Source organism: Zea mays, chromosome 9, assembly GCF_902167145.1.
Source record: "Zea mays cultivar B73 chromosome 9, Zm-B73-REFERENCE-NAM-5.0, whole genome shotgun sequence".
Taxonomy (NCBI): Eukaryota; Viridiplantae; Streptophyta; class Magnoliopsida; order Poales; family Poaceae; genus Zea; species Zea mays.
Window position 1 is genome coordinate 96,167,395 of NC_050104.1, and position 8,673 is coordinate 96,176,067.

Below are 8,673 nucleotides of genomic sequence, written 5' to 3' on the forward strand. Positions count from 1 at the left end.
CATGAGTATGTATGTTCATTTATATTTGGAAGTGAGAGTTAAAGAAAAAATTGCTCCTCGCTCCTCTCTATCCAAAGGCAACATATTCAGTGTTCACGTGCATATTTTAAATCTAAGACATTTATCTCACATTGTGTATATGACATCCTGCCATTTGAACATAAATAGGTTCCCCTGTTCAAAACCCTCTAGCAACCTATCATCCCAAACGAAGATCTTGAGCCTACCTATCTTTTGAATTTGTTCTCCTCTAAAACCACACCGTTTTCACACACAACTTGACCCATCTAACCACGGCGCGAGCTCCACACAGCTCTGTCCCTCAGCCGCCGTAGACCGACGCCCTGGTTGCTGTCCGCTCATGGCAGCCAAGCATGTAAAACCTTGCGGCGGCCAATCATTGGTAGCCAAGGGCAAATCAGTACCCGTCCGGCAGTCCAACCGCCGTCGCGCTCACCCACCCGCTGCCCCGCGTTCCGTCGCGTAGCCCGCAGCTCGTTTCGTCCGTCCGCTCTCGGGCCCGCCCCTCCACCAACGGGCCCCACCTCCCAAAGCGACAGCCACTGCGGCAGCCGGCGGGCCAACACGGGACCCACGGCGCGTATCGCTGCGGCCACTCAGCGGACGCCACGCCGGACGCCATCACGTGCGCGCGCCGCGCGGGCTTATAAATATTCGCGGCCCCGTGGGATGTCAGTGACTCAGTGGCACGGGCGCGGACACTGCCGCTCGCGATATTTGCGAGAGAGAGAGAGAGAGGGCCCGAGAGCCGAGGACGAGTGAAGTCTGGCTGGCGTGATGCTGCTTCGGAGCGCGTCCTCGCCGCTGCTCAACTGCGGGCGCGCGCCGGCTGCGGCGGCGTCGGTCGAGCACCTCGCGGTGGTTTCGCCGTTGTTGTCACCGGCAGTGGCGGCGCCTAGGCATGGGCCGGTGCTGTGCCGCGCCATGTCCGAGGGGGACCTCGCCGCGCCGCTCGTGCCCAAGAAGGACGATGGACACGGGAGGGCGCCGAGGCTGTCCCTGTCCGCGTCCTTGTCCTCGTCCGCCTCCATCTTCGTCGAGGAGGAGGACGGCGAGGGCGAGGAGGAGGAGGACCTGGTCGCGGTCGCGGGGGCCGGCGTGGACGTGCCGCTGCCGCTGCGTCGGCTGCTGACGAACACGGGGCTGGACGTGTCCGCCGCCGCGGCGCTGGCGTTCGTGGAGCAGGGCGTCGGGGGCAGCGGCGGGGGCGGGAAGGCGTGCGGCAGCAGCGGCGGCAAGGGTGGGATCGGGGACGGCGACGGTGGCAGCAACCGCGCCGCCACGGACGCCCACTACCGGCAGATGATCGAGGCGGACCCGGGCAACTCGCTGCTCCTGGTCAACTACGCCAGGTTCCTCAAGGAGGTGGCCGGGGACGCGGCAAGGGCGCAGGAGTACTGCGAGCGCGCCATCCTCGCCAGCCCCGGCGACGCCGAGGCGCTGTCGCTCTACGCGGGCCTCGTTTGGGAGACCAGCCGCGACGCTGGCCGCGCCGAGGACTACTACAGCCGCGCCGTCCAGGCCGCGCCCGACGACTGGTCAGTGACATCACCGTGATTCTTGTTACACGCCGATATACACATATACTGTCTATTCAGATCGCGCTGACAACAGTGATCTTGCTTCCGCTTCAGCTACGTCCTGGGCTCTTACGCCGGGTTCCTGTGGGACGCCGAGGAAGACGAGGAAGAGAACTCCGAGCCCTTGCCACCGCCTTCGCTGTTCCAGGGGGCAGCTCAGCGTCCTTCCATCACAGCGGCCTCTTAGATGATCGTGAACTCGATCTAGATCTCACCACCGCCTGTGAACGAAGCTGAATCTGGAACCCTGGAGAGTGGAGAGTGACTGGGTGATAACCGTGCAGAAACCCCCGACGAGTGACTCACATCGCCGGCAGGCTCCTCGCCGCTTGTGAACTGAATCACGGCACATGTAAAACTGAATCTGGCAGAGCACACACGCGCCTAAGCCTATTAGCGTCTATAGACTTTGCAGGGCTATGTATAGTAGATATGTAGATTGAGACCCTGCTGAACTTGTACGTGCAGTATGTTCCTAGTCACTTGTGTATCATTACTAGTAATGCAGTATCCCTCGTGAAATAAACGTCAAAACCCCTTCCTGCTGCTTCATCCGAGCAGAGCATCTTCCAAGAAGAGCAGATATCGAACTGCAAGAACTGATGCACTGAATCACAAAGCTTTGCAAAATCGTGTACATATCTTACTTGGACGGCAACTTAATTGACTGGTAGCCCTGGAGAATAATATGAAATTCTGCCTGTCTGCCAACTACAAATACCTGGTATGTCAACAGAAACTAAGATAAAGAATACACGGTGTCACTTGCCACTCTTCAAGCTCCTGGTGCTGAGACTAATTCTAATACATAATACCAGCCAGCAGTTTACTGCAGAAATAGCAAAATGTGATAAAGGAAGCTGGGGCACAACTCCCTCCTTTCATAGGAGTCGGCTTGATAGGTTCCTATGCAGTAAGTCCAGGTTCGTCAGGTGTAATTTGAGCGCGGATCGGCTCTCGATCAAGACCCTTCGTCGGCGACTTGTTTTCTAGCTCTTCTGCAGATGGAACAGATGGTGCAATGTCAACTTTGGTTGTTTGCTCTGAAGGCAGTTTAGGTAGAGATTTCCGTTGGGGCTTCTTCACTGCATTTGCAGCAGGTGCTTTCTTGACACCATTTTGGGAGACCCTTTCATCGAGACTCAGTCGACCTGAACGAGCTGGAGGATTTGGATTCCCTTCTGTCCCTCCTGAGGATGTGTTCTTGGAGCGACCAAGCTTTGGTGACCTAGCTCTTGTTGTAGGTATCTAAGATCAACAGAAAATAATATAACATCCTTCAGAAGTTAGAGAGCCATAACCTTTATACCTAGTGGGTTAGTGTCAAGCTGGCTATGAAAACTTTAAGTGTGACATAACTGTAATTGGAAATTCAAAAGCAAGAATCCAGTGAAAACAAGACCAGACTAGGCTTTCGGAGCCTTTTAATTTTTTGTTTTCTTATTCAAATAGCTGTCAACTCCACAAAAGTATGGATTATGTACTTGCAATGAATTTAACATATAACTATTAACTAGGTTACAAACCTAACAATACCACAAATCGCCCAGCTAAAGAAAAGAATAACATGATCATTGGGGTAACCACTCATTTTATCTATTAAGCTGGCAATTAAGAACCTAGTTTACAACTGTACGAGTACGGAAAATTCAGGAGTGTAAGGTGCATGATCAATCTTAAACATTGTATAGGCAAAAGACTGTACTGGATTGAGCTTTTGCAAAATATGATATGTTATATTTGAGTACAAGACTGCAAAGCTCTTTTGCTGTACTACTCAATTGAGTAAAATTTTGTAGCTACAAAGAAAGAAAAAGCTCTTTTATTCGCTTGTTAAAGAATACTATACCAAGATTAAGGTTTTCAGTTCAACATGATGGTAAACTGAATTAAATAAATATTGCATTTTCTATAAGTTATGTTAACACTTAACAAGCAGAAACTCATGGTTATTAAAGCGGTAAAACGTTAAAACGTTATGAACCAACTTTTCAACGTTTAAACGTTTAAACGAACGTTGAAACGTCTTTTCAGACTTGACATAGAATTTCAAATATAGAATAAGTTCATACATAAGTTGAGTTCACAAACCAAATAGCATTACAATAAAAAGAAACAGATCAAGTTCAACAACACAAGTTCAACCACACAACACAAGTTACAACTTTTATGCATGATTAGTAACCATCATCGAACTCATCAACATTAAGACCATGAGCATACTGCCACACTGTTGCAACACACAGTAGAAATTGAAATTCACTGCCACACTGTTGCAGGCTGCAGCCACACTGGGCAGTAGAATGGAGCACTGCGCAGTGCGCACTAGCTGGTGGCTGGCGGCTTGCTAGAGCAGTGCGCACTGGCTGGCGGCTGGACCTGGGCGGTTGCGCACTAGCGGCTCGCTGGAGCAGGAGCATTGTGCACTGGGCAGCGGCGGCTCGCTGGAGTAGGAGCACTGCACAGTGGCTGGGGGCAAGGGCAACGCTGCAACGGCTGGAGCAATGCACTGGGAGGGAAGAAGGAAGAGCACTGCACTTGGCACTAGCTGGGCGGTTGCGCCTGGAGTCCTGGACCTGGAGTAATGGCGCCATGGCGCTGGCGGGTTGGCGCCTGTAGGTGGAGGGAAGAGGGAGGGGGGAGGGAGGAGGGAGGAGGGGGGCCGGTGGCGTACCAGGAGGGCGGTGGAGGACGGTCGACGGCGGCTGGCGGCTGGCGGCACCACGGCTGTGGCGTGTGGGCGCGATGCGTCTGTAGGTTGGCGGCTGGAGCACCGCACTGCGTGTGGGCGCGATGGACGCATAGACGCATTAAGGCCCATTAAGGCCCACGGACGCATAGAACGTCCATATAACGGAAAAAACGTCCAGAACGTGTGTTTCGACGTTTAAACGTTGTTTAAACGTCCAGAACGGACGTTCTACACAGTTTTTGTAAAACGTATGGACGCTTTAACTCCTAATCACGTTTTAGCGTTTAAACGACGCTTAATCGTCGTTTAAACGACGTTTTAATAACCATGCAGAAACTTGAAGGATGATTATTTGATTAATATGATCTTTTCAAGTTGAATCATAGTGTAGATAATTTTTTTCTCTAGCGGTAAACTGAGATACTTTGTGATTTATATATAGAATATCTGCAGCCAACAATTTAATGGAGGAAAAACAGGAAGAAGAAACTTAGCCAAAAGTATGGGGGACAAGTACCTTCTTCAACTCAACCTTGGGGGGAGGTGGTTCCTTATAAAAGCTGGGCATTGGTGTTGCCTTGAAATTTAAACTCTTTCTCAGCATTTTGAGTTCAGCTTCTTCAGTTTCCTGCGCAGCAGTAACATACAGATAAAATCAAACAATATATTCAATGTTGCATCAAGCAATATCACTTCCATAGTAATATGAAAATAGAATAAGAGCACAAACCTTTGATTTTGCCTGCAAGTTGCTTTTCTCTAGTTCCTGTGCATGAATCTTCTCCTCGAGCTTTGAGTAGAACTATATCATTGCAGGATAGTGTAAGCAAAGGAATGATGCCCATAAGTTCTTAAACTAAACCAGTGCTAAGTTATCTATAATGAGTTACCTCTCTTCGTTTTTCAGCTCTCTCATCACACTTAAAACTAAATCCATATGAAGGAGTGCTGCCAACCCTTTGAGGTTTCACACTTTCATTTGATTCTTCTTCAATATCCTTTTTGACAGAATGTTGGTTTGATGCCTTCTGAGTTTTTTTCTTCTCACTGTATTTGAATGAAGCACATTATATATTTATATTGCAAGAAACTCTTTTATATCTAAGTGTGCTAGGTAAGAGATAAATTTACGAGAAAAAAGTATTTAGGATATGACTTGGTTGAAAAAAAATATGTGTAGAAACTAATGTTAAGGTTGGTTTCACAGTGCAGTTTCAATTATCACAAGATGGAAGCCAAAGCAAACATAGTTTCCAAAATGGTAAATGCAAAGAACAAATTAAAAAATACTTTGTAACTAAAAAATGTTTGTGGCACAAACAACAATGAATGTTCAAATAAATAAGATGGACCCAAGGAGGAAACACTCTTTTGCATATTTAACAGAACAGACACTTTAAAAATCATTAAATCATGCTATACCTATACTCTTATGCTACCAAAAAAATGTAGCAAACATAGTTGTGCCAGTAATTCATAGAATTTTCACACTCAAGGCAATCTGGGTAATCAAAAAACTCGACCAACCTAGAAGGAACTAGTTGTCTTTTTAATTAAGAAATAGACACACAAATTCACCCCAACGAAGACTTGACTTAGGTGGTCTGGGCATATGTCCACACCGACAACCAACTGAGCTAGGATCAGTTCCTTACAATTTGAGTAATTAGTAGGCCTGGCTTAATTGGATGCTTAGAGCACCGATTTTAAGTCCAGAATGGCAGAATCCAAATGAGAAACAGAAGCCATGAAGCAACACACTAACACAGGATCAAAAGTGTAAAACAAAGAAACAAGCAGCTTACTTTGAGTCCTCAAGTGATGGGGTCTCCTTGGCAACTGGGCGGAAACTGCTCTTTTCGGCCTTCTAATGAAAGCACCACCAACAAAAGTGTATAAGGTTCAAACTCAAACTGCAAGGTGCATAAACATTGCTACAAGTAATATAGTAGCAATCATGCATATAACTGTAAGCGTTGTAAAAGAATATAGATGGGCACATTGTAACTCATAAGCTATAACAAAAAATCAACTTACTTTCTTACTGGAACCAGCATCACCATTGCTCAAAGAGCAATCAACTAGATCTGGATCAGAAACCCGTGCAATGGGCGCCTTAGGATAAGAAGGACTAAAAGAGCTTTTCCTAGTTTGACTCTTATCCCCGCCTCGAGGGCTCTGTCGCTGAGATTTAGTACCAACCTTCATTGAATGGCCTTGAACCCCCTACAAATGAAAATGCCAAAAAAAAAAACACTTGGCTGTCAGCAGACCACCGATTGAAGTCAACAGAACTGACAATCTGTAACCGTGAAAAACCTTACCTCAGGAACTCGAGGCTTTATGTCCTGGGACTGCGAGGTGGCTTCCATTTCTACTTCTTCAGATGGGTTGATCACCTCGCTCTCGCCCGAATGGGCTCCATCAGCCAGCACATCGTGTTCTTCTGCGTGCCCCTCTACACTATCACTGGGCGGCAACTTCCCCGCGGCCCCATTGTCAAAGCCCACCGCACCAATAGCATCAGTAACCTCTGTACTAGCATCCATGTGACGCTACCGTCTCAGGATATCTTTAGGCCAGATTAAAAAGACAACACCCAAGCCACCAGCTTGCACAAGCTATCCGCAATCACCGCAGGATCATGCTATGCCGACCAGCAAATGAATCCGCGTCAAACTAGACTGAACGCAACGAAAGAAACATTTGATTCAGCGTTCACAGCAAAACTGAGAATTGCAGAATAACACGAGCAGTCAATCGAAGAAAGTAAAGGCATCTAACCTGCGAGAGAAGGAATCAGCTCCCGGCGGATCCGATCTCCGCTCCACCCCAGCGGTGCCCAGTGGGGACAAGGACGGCGAAGAATCCGACCGGAGGCGTAAGGCAGGCGAGGTCTGGGTCAAGGAAACCTGGATCTGGATCGAGCCGTGGCTCTTGAGCGCATGAAAGGAAATGGTGAAGGAAAGCAAAGGTGGCGGCTTTACCTGGCCAGGCGAAAACGATGGGGAGTGAAGAGGCTGAAGCGCGCGGGGGAGGCAAGGATTGGAGTTGGGCGCGGTGAAGGCGGGAGAGCAGCGACGGTGGCGCGCCGCCGGCGGCGGCGGCGGCGGAAGGGAGGCAGCGGGGGCCGTGCGTGGCTCGTGCTTTGTCTGGGTTTCCAGGTGGTGGTGTGGTTTCGAATTTCTACGGGGACCTTTCTGGTTTCTGCGTTCCTCCAAAGCTAACTTTATTCCCCATATTTACATTGAGCGATTAATGTACGTGACCTAATTTTTACTATAATCACACTAAGTTAAGAACAGATAGTGCAAGATGAGAAATATAAAGGGTGCATATAAAGGGTGCTACGATAAATTTGAAGAGGTCTAAGCTGCCGTCTCTCAGTCAACTATGGTTACGGAGGATCATTATCGTCATATGATATATTTATTTAATTATTTCGTATATAACTTCTATTATATAATAAAGATGTGATATTAATTTCTATAACATGAGTAATTATATGTGTGAAACTTGATCTTATCACACATGTAAGATACACCCAAGTTTGTATTAGAATACACCCAAGTTTGTATTAGAACCTAGGTCTGACAGTTACTCTAAATCTGGCTACCAAATAAGCTAAGTTGCACTCCCAAGGATTGGATAGGAGCTTGGGAAGCCTACCAAACACACCCTATATGATTCACTATGATAGTGCATGAGAAGAGTGGAGTGAATCAGGAGAGATGAAAGGGTCAAACGATGGATGATAGAGTTTGAAAAAGAAGAAAGAGTATGGTCGTCTGAACTATGTAAGGTCTTGTTCGGTTATTCCTATATCACATGGATTGGATGGGATTAGTAAAAAATTAGTAAAGATTTTGACTTGCTATGGATTGAAACTCACCAAATCCCCTCTAATACATATGGATTGGAGGGAAAACCGAATGGACCCTAAAATATAACTAGTTAGCCCCTGATAGAAAAAATCCATACTACTCAATTAAAAACCTAATGTGGGCACCTGGTGCTACCATGGCTTCACCCTCCGTGTTGACACTCTAGGTCCGCCCGCCACACCATGCAAAAAAAATAGTGTACACCGAGCACTCAAACTCATGCCCCGTACTTATAGTAATTTGAGGTTACCACCAAACTACATATACCTTAGTGTTTAGAAATAAACAATAATTATATTTGAATATATATATATATATATAACAACTGTAGCAAAACACGTGCAACTTACTAGTAAAATACTAACTATGGATGACAAAGTTAAAAGACAAAAGAGTGGTTTGAACCATATAACTGATTAGATCTGAGATAAATTTCCAAAAAAATATTGGTTCATTCTTGTAATTGATCCATAGAACACATTTCTCGATATAATAT

General features: G+C 47.0%; 2 protein-coding genes across 4 annotated transcripts; one reads left to right on the forward strand and one right to left on the reverse strand.

The window, feature by feature from the left end:
• The first annotated feature begins 722 nt into the window (after positions 1-722).
• LOC100383344 (uncharacterized) lies at positions 723-2,151 on the forward strand. Its single transcript, NM_001176000.1, has 2 exons — positions 723-1,559; positions 1,656-2,151. Exons 1-2 carry the CDS (start codon positions 799-801, stop codon positions 1,786-1,788), a joined length of 894 nt encoding a protein of 297 aa, NP_001169471.1. The 5' UTR covers positions 723-798; the 3' UTR covers positions 1,789-2,151.
• Positions 2,152-2,186: 35 nt separating this feature from the next.
• LOC100192097 (uncharacterized) lies at positions 2,187-7,517 on the reverse strand. 3 transcript variants are annotated; one of them, XM_008659815.4, is made up of 9 exons: positions 7,281-7,517; positions 7,078-7,211; positions 6,618-6,977; positions 6,331-6,519; positions 6,099-6,160; positions 5,184-5,340; positions 5,024-5,095; positions 4,811-4,921; positions 2,187-2,849 (listed from the first exon to the last, which is right to left on the reverse strand). In XM_008659815.4, exons 3-9 carry the CDS (start codon positions 6,840-6,842, stop codon positions 2,508-2,510), a joined length of 1,158 nt encoding a protein of 385 aa, XP_008658037.1. In that variant the 5' UTR covers positions 6,843-6,977; positions 7,078-7,211; positions 7,281-7,517; the 3' UTR covers positions 2,187-2,507. The 3 variants fall into 3 exon arrangements, with proteins under 3 accessions (XP_008658037.1, XP_035817911.1, NP_001130992.1); NM_001137520.1 differs by having other exon boundaries at positions 2,242-2,849; positions 7,078-7,190; positions 7,281-7,483; XM_035962018.1 differs by lacking the exon at positions 7,078-7,211 and having other exon boundaries at positions 2,189-2,849; positions 7,281-7,508.
• Positions 7,518-8,673: the final 1,156 nt, after the last annotated feature.